The 14,040-nt window shown below is 37.1% G+C and overlaps 2 protein-coding genes across 3 annotated transcripts; one reads left to right on the top strand and one right to left on the bottom strand.

Moving 5' to 3' along the window:
* Window positions 1–332: 332 nt before the first annotated feature.
* LOC145591008 (1,4-alpha-glucan-branching enzyme 1, chloroplastic/amyloplastic-like) lies at window positions 333–8,701 on the bottom strand. Of its 2 annotated transcripts, none has more exons than XM_081647396.1 (15): window positions 8,551–8,701; window positions 8,182–8,301; window positions 6,536–6,652; window positions 6,098–6,308; window positions 5,803–5,872; window positions 5,434–5,703; window positions 4,445–5,351; window positions 4,069–4,185; window positions 3,841–3,903; window positions 3,486–3,593; window positions 3,178–3,279; window positions 2,932–2,999; window positions 2,704–2,785; window positions 2,451–2,567; window positions 333–1,253 (listed from the first exon to the last, which is right to left on the bottom strand). In XM_081647396.1, exons 2-15 carry the CDS (start codon window positions 8,245–8,247, stop codon window positions 951–953), a joined length of 2,601 nt encoding a protein of 866 aa, XP_081503522.1. In that variant the 5' UTR covers window positions 8,248–8,301; window positions 8,551–8,701; the 3' UTR covers window positions 333–950. The 2 variants fall into 2 exon arrangements, with proteins under 2 accessions (XP_081503522.1, XP_081503523.1); XM_081647397.1 differs by having other exon boundaries at window positions 8,436–8,701.
* Window positions 8,702–9,957: 1,256 nt separating this feature from the next.
* On the top strand, window positions 9,958–12,452 carry LOC145592291 (protein FAR-RED IMPAIRED RESPONSE 1-like). Its single transcript, XM_081648736.1, has 2 exons — window positions 9,958–10,859; window positions 11,540–12,452. Exons 1-2 carry the CDS (start codon window positions 9,958–9,960, stop codon window positions 12,450–12,452), a joined length of 1,815 nt encoding a protein of 604 aa, XP_081504862.1.
* Window positions 12,453–14,040: the final 1,588 nt, after the last annotated feature.

The following is a 14,040-nucleotide window of genomic DNA, read 5'->3' on the forward strand; positions in this document are numbered from 1 at the left end:
GTAATGGAATTACAGTGACAACGGGCGGCTGTTTGAATTTTTAAAGATGAAGGAGCGTGTAACGGTCAAATCAATCCGACGGCGTTGGATTATTTTAAGTGTTTTTGGACGGATGGATTATCACCTTCCATGTTTAGGAAAGATATTTAAAAAGAAAAGATTAAAAAAAAAAAAATAAGAAGAGCTACTAGTCCACGTCACCGACTAGAAGACCAAATACTATTTAAAACAATAAAAAGAAAAAGGGGGTAAATTTAAGGCAATATCCATTATAAGCTACTCCATGTCTCCATGGAGACTCATGGTTGATCAGATTAGTGAATAACTTGAAATCAGGAATCAAGTAATCATTTGTTCATATCATAAACTCCATAACTTTGCTCACAATTGTATAGGTCCAATAGTACATTCATAACACTTGAAATGTTCAAATTATGAAATGCTTGACCGAAATTCAAAGATGACCCACTTTAAAGATTATTCAACCTAATAGTTATCCTATACAAATTTGACCCGAACTCAAGTTTACTAGCTAGAAACCCATCTCAAACTTGACTCGATACAATCCAAACTTGTAATTAAACCTAACCTAAATTTGAGTATAATCAAAGCCAGAATGATCCACAATGGTAATTTACCTAACATAACACGACCCAACTTAACCTGACCCGAACGTAAACCCGAGCTAGAGGCTAGATTCACTAAACAGACTCAATCCAAGTTTGAATCGCAACCTAATTTGACCTGTTTCCAACCTGACCTAAATATTCGAGTGAACAGCTTGTATAACCTGTAAGCCTCTTGACTCTTTGGCGTAACTCCTTGCTGAAATTTTACTTTCACAATTACATATTGGTAACAAAACTCTTCGATTTGATTTATTCAATTTCTCCCATGATTACATGATGAAACTGCAATTACATAACCATGTAAGCAACCTAGCTACTTATTTACACTAAGAGGTAGCCACGAACAAAAGGAAAGTGCATGGATGACAGAAGAGGTACACTGATTTTGAAGTCACTTGCTGTGGAGGGATTACAATCTGAGTCACCGGGCCGTCCACTAACCATGATCTTGTCTGTTGATGGAATATCCTCTACGCTTGGAGCAGCATTTTTTTCCACAGGAGCTGGTTTTTTTAGTACAGGGCTAACATCCTCGGCTCCATCAGCCTCTTCTTCTAGACTATCAGCAACAACGGTAGTGGTTGCGACAGTCTCTTCTGGATAATCTTCTACTCTGTAATATGCCTATGGAACAAAGAGATATATAGTAAAAAAATGGTTGTACTTAATAGCTTGTTTGGATAACTAAGTGGGAGGGAAAAGAAGGGGAGGGATGAGAAAGGAAGGGGAGGGGAAAAGGACGAGTTTTCCTTCCAAATCTCTCCATTGTTGGAGAGATCAATTTCTCACAAATTAATCCCTCCATTTCTCTCCCCTTCAATTCCCTTCATTCCTCATTTGTTATCCTAAGGATACTCCATCCCTCCATTTCTCTTCCCCCCCCCCCCCCCCCCACCCCCCCCCCCCCCCCGCCCCTTTCCCCTCATTTCCTTTAATCCAAACATAGGGTAAAGGAGTGAACATATACTTTGTTACTCAATAGGAACAGGGCAAGGAAAACAACATAACCGGCTTGACAGTTGCACCATTGACATGGTGCATTGATTATCTTACAACCACTCAACAATTAGAAAACTGAATTTCTCATTATCAATTCTCAAAATCACACCCACCCAATCATTTACGCATCGTGAGATTGTTGTGCAGCTAATTAATGTAGCAAGAACTTGATTGTGCAACACAACCATTTATTTGGCAAAGATATGACTAGCTCTTGATGCGTGTAGAATTCATAGGTTAGTAGAATAACAAGGCAAGAGTCACTAGTGGCATTTTTGTCGTGTGCACAACCCTGTTCACCCCATTCTTCTCCTCCCCCAACAGGAACTTCAAAATATTGAGTGGGTTGGGGATTAATGGGGATTATCAGAAGTCAGGCTGATTCTCTACAGCTGGGCAACCAACAAGAAGCAAAAAGATCATCATTCCAATTGGCAGCCCTCAACTTCTCTCCTTTCTGTTCTATTTAACCAAAAGATACTCAAGTTTGGTTCATTAATGAATCAGTAGTAAATTTGTTTATTATTAGGCAGATAGAACTGAAAGAGAAATGTGAAATAATCTGAATTTATGGCCAAAAAGAAAAAGAAAAAAAAAATATGCACTAACCAAAACCAAGACCACCACATAATCACATCTCTTGATTCTGACCAGATTAATAAGACTAGAGGAATTTAAACCACAGCTATTATGAAAACATTGCTATCAAGCAAAATCATATGAAGTAGATGTCTGATGGCATAAAGTTTATTGTAAGCTAGCAAACGAACCACGTTTCTTTTCATACAATGAAGCGAGAGAGTAAATAATGTAGATGTATACCACACATGTACGAGCTGGTGATAGGACTTTAAAGGAATTAGGACGGTTATTGAAATTTGTTTCAGGAACTCCTGGTATTCCTTCAGGATTTGTGAAATGATCAACGTCATGACCCACCTACATAAAAAAAAATATTGCACACAATTGCTCAGTAATGGTCAAGCAAGGGTTGAAATTGTGTAAAGTTATATGAAATCTTGTTTGAGAAGCCAATACAATATGGTGAACAACCAGCTACATCCTTAGGCCTTACCCTTCCTCTTCCACCGAAGTCCAAAGCATCACTATCAAGTGCAACACGATACTTTCCAGGCAGATCACACCCAATTTTGTAACTGCATATGAAAATCACACATAAAATCATTCTAGGAAGGGAAATTTGTGGGAAAATCAATCATCAGCAAAGTAGTAAATAATTTATTCCTAAAATGATAAGGATTAAAATTCTCACAACATAAAGATTACAAGAGAATTTGTTTACCCTTCGTATGTATTCTCTGGATGGAAGTTGAAGACAAAGACCAAATCACCTCTCTCAAACACAATAACCTGTAAAATTTTGAATATATATGTCTTGCGTTACAGGAAATGGGAGAGAATAACTTGTCATCGTTATTATGACAAAGATGTGAGTGCTTTCACTGCAAATTGATGAATTGCATAAACATCAACTAAAAAGATGCAAGTATGAGAAACAACACTTGATGTTTGCTTCAAGTACCCATACCTTGTCTTCTTCATTTGTACTGCTGACAATTTGTTTTGATGAAGAAAGAAATGAAAATTTCTCTTCCAACAAATTCATGGCACGATTGAATGCATTCAGGAACTGGACAGAAGAAAACCAATAACTGTGATTAAGACCTCTTTTATAAAAATAAGATTTGATATTAGTGACAATCAGAAACTCAGAAAGTAGATGACCAGCCAGCTCTCGTTTCTTATGTCTATAGCACTCAAGAACTCTGTTTGAGGCTTGACTGCTTCAAAATGGTAAAATGTATATTTTGTTTCGGCAGGTGTGTGTTTTAATACCTTGTATCTCAGGTGATCTGTGTCAAGCAGGTTCCACTGACGTCTGCACATATCATAACTCCAACCATTTCCTTCTCTGGGGAAGTCGATCCATTCAGGATGGCCAAACTGATAATCAATAGAGGATGTATTACAGCCAAAGAAGAAAAACATAAATTATACAAAAACATTATGTTCTGTTTAAGCTGTATATTGATACATTACTCTGAACTCAATCTTAAACAGGTTTTCCATGCAGTGTAGAAGACTAGAAGGTATGAAGTTTTATTGCTCTAGACATCCCAACACTGTCATTAAAAAGAATGGAATCCCCAAGAACCAACAATCTAACAAGATCTCAACCTCAAACGCTTACCTCATTACCCATGAAGTTAAGGTAACCTTCCCCTCCAAGGGCCATTGTAATAAAATGTATCATCTGCAGAACAGTTAAATGATATTTAGAGAAATATCTAGAATCTTCTAGCCTTCAGGGTAAGCAATTTAAGGAAAATATACCCATAATTAATTGAGTTTATATAAGGAAAATATACCCTTAATCAATTGAGATTATATAAAAAAAAAAGTGACAAGGAAACCAAACCTTATGAAGTGCAATCCCTCTGTCAACTATGGGCGAAGCTTCTGTCAAGCAAGACATTCCAGTATACATTTCTTGGTCCATTAGCAAAAATGCCATTGTTTTGTCTCCAACTATTCCCTGCAGAAAATGAAATTACAATCATGAGACATATAAATATATAAGTAAAGGATATAAAGGAAAACAACAGAGAAATAAATAAATTCATTTTACAAGAAAACATGTACTCTATTCGTATTCAGTGGTTCAAAAGTGAAAAGAAGTGCTATATGTAATTCTTGAATTATGAAGTGAAGTAAAGATTATTTTCAAGACAATAGTATTTGAACTAAATAAACTGCAAAGAAGCAGCCATTTCAGAGAAAGGTAGAACTTGGACCTGATCATGACTTTCAGCATAAGCTACACACTTCTCAGTGTATCTTCTATTAGTCAAGCTTAACATGATTTCATTCATGGACCATTCTTCATCCTTCTTATTTTTCAGATAGTCAATCCACTTGTCAGGGATAGCCATTGCTAGGCGATAGTTAAACCCAACTCCCCCTTCAGAAACAGGGCGGCATAATCCAGGCATACCAGAAACATCTTCTGCAATAACTGTAGCATCAGGAAAAATGTTGTAAATCAAACGATTAGCCAGCATCAGATAAACCACAGCGTCAACATCTGTTGCCTCACTGAAATACTCATTATAATTCCCAGAGAAACCCATGTTAATTCCATGATGATGATATAGCATGGAGGTTACTCCATCGAAACGAAATCCATCAAATCTATACTCTTCAAGCCACCACCTTACGTTGGATAAAAGGAATCGAAGAACTTCCCAGTTTGCATAATTGAACAACCTGCTATCCCATAGCTTATGATAACCACGGTCTCCAGTATGAAAGTATGATTCCTGTGAGCTTTGTCCAACATCGAAACCATTCAAACCGTCGGTAACATTGTTGCTGGCATGGCTGTGAACAACATCCATCAATACTCGTAAACCTAAGCTGTGAGCCTTGTCAATCAGATACTTAAGGTCCTCAGGGTTCCCAGATCTACTGCTCACGGCAAAGAAGTTTGTCACATGATATCCAAATGAAGCATAGTAGGAATGCTCCATGACAGCCATCAACTGCACTGTATTATAATTGTTTGCCTTAATGCGAGGCAAAACATCATCTGCAAATTCCCTATATGAATTTACACGTGGCTCTGAGCTACTCATTCCAACATGGGCCTCATATATTAAAGGAGCTTTTGGTTTTGGAGGACGAGGATGCTGAAATTGGTAGCTTGCATTATGAAAAGTAAACTGAGTTAGCAAAATCTCACTCCATTATATATAATGCAGTTCTGTGAGGATTTAACCAGTACCTTTCTTCAGGAGGAGGCTCCCAGTATACCCCATCATATGGTGCTGCAAATCGTGAGGGATCCACCGTGGCATATTTGATCCATGCCGGAATTCGGTCAACCCAAATTCCATTTCCATGCTTAAACCGAAACTTAACCCTTGAATTGTGAGGTATAATGGAATTTCCACTTACATCTGATATTCTAATGCTCCAAACACCAAACTGGTTCTTTTCCATCTTGTAGTTGGAACCATCCCACCCATTGAAGTCCCCAATAAGTTGAGCCTCCCTAGATCAATGATAAAAGTTACGATATTTTAGAGATTTAGAAAAACCAGAAATCTCAGCTTAAACAAATTAAAGTCCTTTAGACCTGTAACAAACTTACTGAGCAGCAGGAGCCCATTCACGATACACAATGCTCCCTTCTTCACGATTGAAACCAAATTTCAAGTATCCTATACAATAAGCATAAATAATATGAATGTATAACTAATATTCCTACATGCCAAGCTACATGATGACAAATGGTGGCTGCATAGAGAGGCTATAGGCAAGAACCATACATTCTTGACTTAATACAGCACAGAGACATAATTTACGGTTGATGCATTAATTAAAAGATTAGTGTTTAAACAGTAAGGAGGATATTAGCGGGATGTCAGTGCAGAAAAGAATATCACCTTGAGAAAATTGCTCAAGTCCGCCTTCGTAATTTTCAATGAGCTGATTTTGATCCACATATCTCTTCACTCTGTATTCGAAATGATCTTTGTAGGGTTCCAAGGAAGGATCCACATCCAGGATTCCCAGATTCTCTGTCTCTACTTCAGCATTTTCCATTGTTTGACTGCTTTCAGTCGCACTGGCTGAGATTGCAGGACAATACTTCATCTATCAAAGAAAATGGGCATTTTAAGCTACTGCATCTAGGATTCTAGACAAATTTTCAGCACTACTCAGTTATTGCAAGATATTGATGAGCTCTTCAACATTGGAGATTAAAATCTGATGAAAATTATTTCATAACCTCTTTAACCACCGAATATACAGATGATTACTTTATGCATCATAAATACTCATGGGATCCAAAAAGTTGCATTGTAGTAATGAAAACATACTCGATGCACTATGTCAACTTTTGACTTAGAATGCAAAATGTTACGCCTGAACAGATTTTTTGAACTGCAGTTCAATGCTGATGTCTGTGCCAAAATTAATTCTTTGCTTGTTGAGCCCTGTAAAATAGCTAGCAGTCTTTAGTGAAACAACCAACAACAAGATCCTAGCATTTGCATGCAAAATATAAATTGACGTCATAAGAAAATAAGAAAGACCACATCAAAAAGAATACTCCGATATATACCTTGACAGCATGATATCAAGTGAAAAGTAAGGCCAACAATTTAATTTATATCAGTGCAAGAACATTAAGTACTTAGTCACCAAAATCAAAAGATACAAAATGAATGGAGAGGCACAAAATCAAATTAGTGTAAAAAAATGATAAAATGACAGACAGAGGGATGTTAGAAAACTCAGTATACTCTTTACTTCTTGCTGCTACTTTTAAATGATGGTGAGAGTGATGGGAAAGAACAATATTTAATGTTTAGCAATTTGACAAAGCCCTTCCGAAATCATCTCCCTTTTAATTCAGTCTTATACTTCCTCACACAAAAAGCCAGACCATTATCTTTGCACGATGAGCTATAGTGCATGGCAAATAGCTCAATTCAACATCTCCAAGCTGATTACTAGTTTACACATTCAGCCATGCTCGTTTATTTCTTTCTTAGTTAGCTTTGTGCAACCCAGCTGCAATACAAAACTTATAATAAGCTTAAAAATGCCATATCTAATTTTTTTTTTTTTTTTTTTTTTTTTTTAAAAAAAAAAAAAAAGCAAATCATGTCATGCACTAACACACAATTCCATCTAAACAGCCACTCATTATGTCAATATACCGACACAATTGTGAACAAGTAATTGTTGTCAATCTTATCATCCCAGTCTAACTTGCACCACAAAGGATAGTCAGAAGACTCAGAACACACCCATTTAAAAGGAATTATACTTGCCTTAAGCTCAAAGACAGCAATATCTGTAAAACTGCTTAAGTTATCATTAAAATTTAGTTAACTTTTATAGCTGGTGCAAAAAACAAATGATGTTAGTAAAATTGTAAACTGTCATATGTTTCATCACATAGGCCAATAATCAACAACCGACATTCGAAGGCCTTACAAGTCTTACAAAATCAAGTTTTGCAAGGGAAACAAGTCATTTATACAATTCCTTTTTCAATTACATACAACAAACAAAGAATAAGAATGCAAACCGAGTCATAGCCAATTTGATTAAAACCCTTTTTCAAAGAAATTTGAGAGTGCTACTACTTGATTTCAATTCCACAATTCAGATTTATAGCTATAGCATTCAACATATCAACATTTTCAAGCATTTATGCAGACCTCAAATTCCTGCAATATCTAACCATCATATTCCCCCAAAATAAATGATTTCCCACTGAAATTCCTTCAATAATTCAACAAAACTTCTCAATTTTCTCCTAAAAACCAAAATAGAATGTCTAATTCAATGAAATAAACAATCTTTCAGGTATTCAAAACTTACCCATTTGAAATTGTAGGCAGAAATTATAGAATCATTCAACAATTGTCAAATTTCATCAAAATTTAACAATTATTGCCAATTTACAAAAAAATTTAAAAAAAAAAAAAAGTTTTAAAGGGCATTAAATTACCCTACTGGCTGAAAATAGAAGTGGCCCAACTGAATTTGTTGCTTGAACACCCACTGCAACGTTCATCTTCGTCTTCTCCACTCAAAATTTCTGCTATATCATTTACTCACATGCCATTTTCTGCAAAATATTTGATCATACAAAATAGTAAAATTATATAATTATGTGGAGCAATTATAAGTACTATATATATAAATCATATCAATCAGAATTAAACAACAGAGATTGCTGTAATCAGTGTCTAATTAACTTACTAAGACAGTGACTGTATTTGGGTTGTAAACGTGGAAATTATTGACAAAAAAAATCGCTTTTTTTTCTAAAAAAAGTGTAAAGATTTCTTGTGACGAGGTTATAGGATCATCCCACCTGACTCACGATTCACTTCACTTAGTGAGTGAGTGCCGTCTACGTATTCCCGCTTTAATTGATTTGTTGATTTTGTCGATGTTTTTAATATTTTTTTCGAAAATTAAGGAACATACGCAAGGCTAGCCTTCAATCAAGGCTACTGAGCTTCCCCCAGTTAATAAGGCATATAAACGAACAATGTTAATATGTCAATATTTTAATGTTTTTATAAAGTGATGCTTATGTGGAACTTAACTGGGGTTAAGCGGGACGTAAGGAAAGGCATAACCGTTATCTCGAATGTCGTTCTGTCTTGTATTTTAGGAACTCAATTTTTCTCCATCCCGTTTTACTGCTATTTGGAGAACACGAGTTGGTGAGAGTTCTTCTCATTTCCCACCCACCAATTCCACCAAAATTGGGAGAGCTAGATAGGGAATCCGATGTTCGCAGTCGCAATTCGTCTAAGCTGAATTGGTACTTGATACTGGAAGTGTTCTCCATCTGTGTACGTATGTCGTTTAAGCTTGTAAACCCTAACCTTTGTTTATTTTCGATTGGTATGAATTATGTGAATTGTTGACGTTTTATGTGCGATTCGGTGTAGATTTGATTAACTACTATGAAGAAATATATGTGGGAAGGGGTGATTATATTGTTTAAAATCGACAATCAGGTTGTGTTTGATGGAAATTGCCCAGTATTTTGTGAAATAGGGTTTAAATTTTGTGAATTCTGTGTGATTGGGTTCTGTGATTATATTGTTTAAAATCGACAATGTGAATTCTCAAATTGGCCTTGTTAATGTGGTTTGTACTGTTGAAGGGTGGAATTACAAATTGTAGTGGTTAATGTGGTTTTAATTTTAAGCCCCCCCCCCCCCCTATAATGTTGAGTTATTTATGTTGGTTAGGAAGATGGTAAATTAAATTTGTTATGGTTTATGTCTTTGTTGATGTTTTAGTTGATGTGAAATAGGAGTACTCTATGTGATAGTTGTTGTTTGACTTGTTACAGGGAGTATGGATATGGACTGTAAGTTACCATCTTCCTGTGAGGTAGTTGCTGAATCCTCTAATGAGTTTCAGGGGGGGGACAAGTTACACCTTCTGCACAGGTCCCCTCTCTGGACTGTATGACAGTGATTGTGCCTTCCCCTGCTCAGAGACTAGCTACATTGTCTCCAATTAAGACGATTGAAACCGTGGAGACCATTGTGTCAACAACCAGATGAGCATGTACTGTTATGTTGAATCACCTAAGCTTGGGATGGTTTTTAAACCCTTTGAAGATGTAGAAAGCTACTACAAAGAATATGCCGAGCAAAAAGGTTTTGGGGTTACAAGAGTTGCATCTAACTATTCAAAGAAGGATAAGGAGAGGAGAAGGGTAACATAGAGGTGTGAGTGTTGGGGTCCACCCGATATGAGGGCAAGGAGGGAGGCCAAGAAGAGGGCCAAGGCCATGGAAATATGTGGCACCGGTGGTACAGTTAATGGTGAAATAGGAGAAGATGTAATGCAGCGGGCGAAAAGGACTTCGAAGAAATGTGAATGCGGTGCCATGTTATATGCTGGGGTTGACTCTGATGGCTTGTGGGTTATAAGGAAACTGAAAAAAGAACATGATAACCACACCCCTAAACCGTCTGATGCTAAGTTGGTGAAGGAATATCGAATGAAGAATTATTACACGTCCAATGTTAGGAAGAAACTGATGAACTACTATGAAGAAGGTGTCCCCATAAGGCAAATACATGGGTGTATGGCTACTGAGAGCGGGGTGGATAACCTTCCTACTGTTAAGGATCTCGAACATGAAGTGTCCAAGGAAAAGAAAAAGCGGTTGAAGATGGATGGAGGTGATGCGGCGGCGATGATGGCGTACTTTGACCGGATGCAAGAGGATAATCAGAATTTCTATCACGCACATCGGTTAGATGAAGAGGGTCGTCTGAAGGATGTAATGTGGGTTGATGCTCGTAGTAGAGTGGCTTACGAAGAATTTGGCGATGTGGTTTGCTTTGATGCCACTTACCTAACTAATGAGTATGAGCTTCCTTTTGCCAACTTTGTAGGGGTTAACCACCACGGGCAATCTATCTTGTTGGGTTGTGCCCTTGTGTCACATGAGGATTCAAACACATTTGGTTGGATTTTTAGGCAATGGCTGTCTTGTATGGGTAACAAAGAACCCGGGGCTATTTTGACTGACCAAGCCGCTGCAATGCGCAAGCCATTGGAGCAAGTTATGCTGAATGCGCGCCATAGGTGGTGTATTTGGCACATACTCAAGAAATTCCCAGACAAGCTTGGAAAATGTGAACAGTAAGGCTTCTTGTTTATTTTAAGTAATTTGAGTTGCTCATAAAACTTATATCATGTTGCATGCTTTGTGCATTTTGAATACATGTACCTATTGGTGTGATAAAGTACTGGGGTTGTTTTGATAGTTCCATGTCAGCTTGTTCTTGTCAAATAAATGTTCCTTCCTACTGTTGAGATAAGTCAGAATATTGTTCCTGCTGATAGAATAATTTGATAAGTTAGGATAATTTGATAAATCAGAGTAATCTTGGCAAAATAATTTGATTAGTCAGGACAATTTCCTTCTGTAAGATATTTTGATTATAATAGGATGATAATTTGCCGCGATAATGAGAATTTTCTGTGGTCAGTATAATGAGAATTTGCTGTGCTCATGATCACTTGCTGTGATACCTTCAGATGAATATAATGTTGTGATAGTTTACAGCAACCCTCAGTTTGTTTAGGCTAAAGTGTCTGATATGTGACCAATGTTGCACACCTTAGGTGACATAGAAGAATATGATTAAGTTATTATACTGTCAAATGTAGCAGTTTGTTATCATGCCATAATTTACAAACCTTGGTTGTCTAGAATTGATCTGATTAACTGACATTTTTGATAAGTATATAATGTGTGCTTGTAAACTTGTTTGATATATGTTCCAGCTGGTTGTAAACTTCTTTTATACATGTTTCAGCTATCAAGATTTTAAGAGTCCACTGAAGACTCTTATTTATGAGAGTTTCACAGTTGCTGAATTTGAGCGTAGATGGTTAGAGCTAATGACTATGTATGAGCTAGAGGACAATAAGTGGTTAAGCAACCTATTCGATGAAAGACATATGTGGGTCCCAGCCTTTATGAAAGAGCACTTCTGGGCCGGGATGAAGACAACACAGAGGGTTGAAAGCATCAACAGTTTTTTCGACGGTTTTGTAAACAGAAAAACCAAGTTATATGAATTCCCGGAGAAGTACACCAGGGCAATGGAGCGGCGCGTTTCAGCGGAAATGGATGCTGACGCTAGGTGTGGCAAATATGTTAGGTGTCTTGTCAGTGGGTTCCACGTTGAGAGATTCTTCCAACAGATTTACACTGACACAAAGTTCCAAGAGATTCAGATCGAGTGTTGTCGACTTATGCATTGTTCTGGTAGAGAAGAGCGTGTGCTGGAAGGGAACATTATTCAATACCTACTTGAATATAGGGTGTGGATAATACCGGAAGGGAAGAGTGAAGAAGTCATTACCGATAAGAGGCGTTTTTATAGTGTTCTTTTTAACACTGTTACAAAGGATGTTTCTTGTGATTGTCGGAAGTTTGAAACCTTTGGTATGCTATGCAGGCATATCATCCGAGTGTACGATCAAAATTTGGTTCATGATATTCCTTCCAAGTACGTTCTTCATAGGTGGCGCAAAGATGTACCTAGGAAGCACACCCGGGTTAAGGTTGCCTACCACGATCCTACTGATAATGTGGCATTTCAGATGTTTAACAAAATGATGGTTGAGTTTGAGCCAATATGCGAAGTAGCATCATGTGTTGAGGACAAGGAAACATTTGATCTAGTTGTTAACTCTCTCCAAACGCTTCGTTTAGAAGTGTAGAAAAGCAAAGACAAGTTCCTTGAAAACCAACCATCATTGCCAACCCTGCCAAGGAACCTTTTGCCTCCCTCTGAAATTGGTTCCAACAATCCTGGGTGTTTCCACACCCCTAGTTCAGTGTCCAAGCCAGTGGGACTAGAAGGCAACCCATCTATGGGCCCCGTAGTGAAAGACCCTATTTCACGCAAGAAACCGCGAGGAAGGCCAAAGGGGTCCAGGCCTAAAAGCCTTGCAGAAATGGGGTACAAGAAGCCCAATGCCAAAAAGGTGTCATGTGTTCTGACCAACCAAAACTACCTGTAAGTCCATACTCATAATGACCTTTGAATTTATGATCACTTTTTAAGTTATTATGGTACTATCTTGATTAATATTATGCTATATTGCCATGTCTGTGTCCCTGACAGACGAAGAGGAAAAAAACACAACCCGTGCAACACCAAAACACGATTGAGGACTATTATGAATACGTTGAAGATTTTGAGGGTCCTGATGACATTCTTCAAAGAAATGGAGTTGGATGGTCTGTTCCATCGGAGACCTTTTGATAGGGGTGTTATTAGCCTACAAATGCCTATAAATGATGAAGCTCTTTCCATAGACCACCTGTTGATGATTGTAGACCCCAACTCTATTTTCAGTCTAACTTATTTTGAAAACGTTTCAGTTGTTCATGAGGTTTATGCATGTTGATCACACCAATGTGTGTATGTATGATTGTAGACCCCGTTTGTCAGATGTCTTGTTAGCCTGTGGGTTCAACTTTAGTATTTTGTAACTTCCTTGTGGCTTGCTGTCTGCATTTGCCTTTTGGTTTAGGTAGCTTCTTTCAGGTTGCTTGTATTTCATTTTGGTTTGTGTTTAGTTTGGCCGAAATTGGACTTGAATTTATTGTCATGCTATCGATTCAGGCCGGATGGGGGGGGGGCATACCCTGCATGTTAATTGAGTTTTTGTTTTAGCATAATTTTTTGTTTTTTTTTTATTAAAATCAATAGAGTCCATGAGAACAAATAGAGCTACTGAAGGCTTGTAAAGGCTGATCCCAAATAGAGGTCAGAATCGAAAGGAAGGAAGTCTGCCAACTTGTGACCTATTGAAGGCTTGTAAAGGCGGCTGATCCCAGCTTTCACAGCTTCACATGAGTTTTTGTTAGCACAGTATGCACGATAAAATGAAAGATTTCGCTAGTTACTTGCGATTAAACGGAACTATTATAAATCAAATTAAATATAATGATATAGGTAGTAATACTTTGAATGAATTAGACTGACAAATTAGATTGATGCTCGTCAGCTTTATGTTAATATTTAACAAAAAGTATGAAAACTTTTGTAGGTTTTTTCGATTAACTATATAGTTGATTAACTTTATTGTTATCAATTACTGACAACTACATTACCCTCAACTCTTTTTCCACGAGTAAAACCTATTAGTTTGTTTCAATTATTAACAACGAATTTAAAAATAATATCTTATCAATAAAAAGCCTTCACTTAAATTCAATATTAACTATTATTAATAATAATTATTAAGCCATTTATTAAACACCATATTTGGGCCACTGCATTTGACAAAGGTGTTTTGG

This window comes from Chenopodium album, chromosome 18, assembly GCF_948465745.1.
Source record: "Chenopodium album chromosome 18, dcCheAlbu1.1, whole genome shotgun sequence".
In the NCBI taxonomy this organism is placed as follows: domain Eukaryota; kingdom Viridiplantae; phylum Streptophyta; class Magnoliopsida; order Caryophyllales; family Amaranthaceae; genus Chenopodium; species Chenopodium album.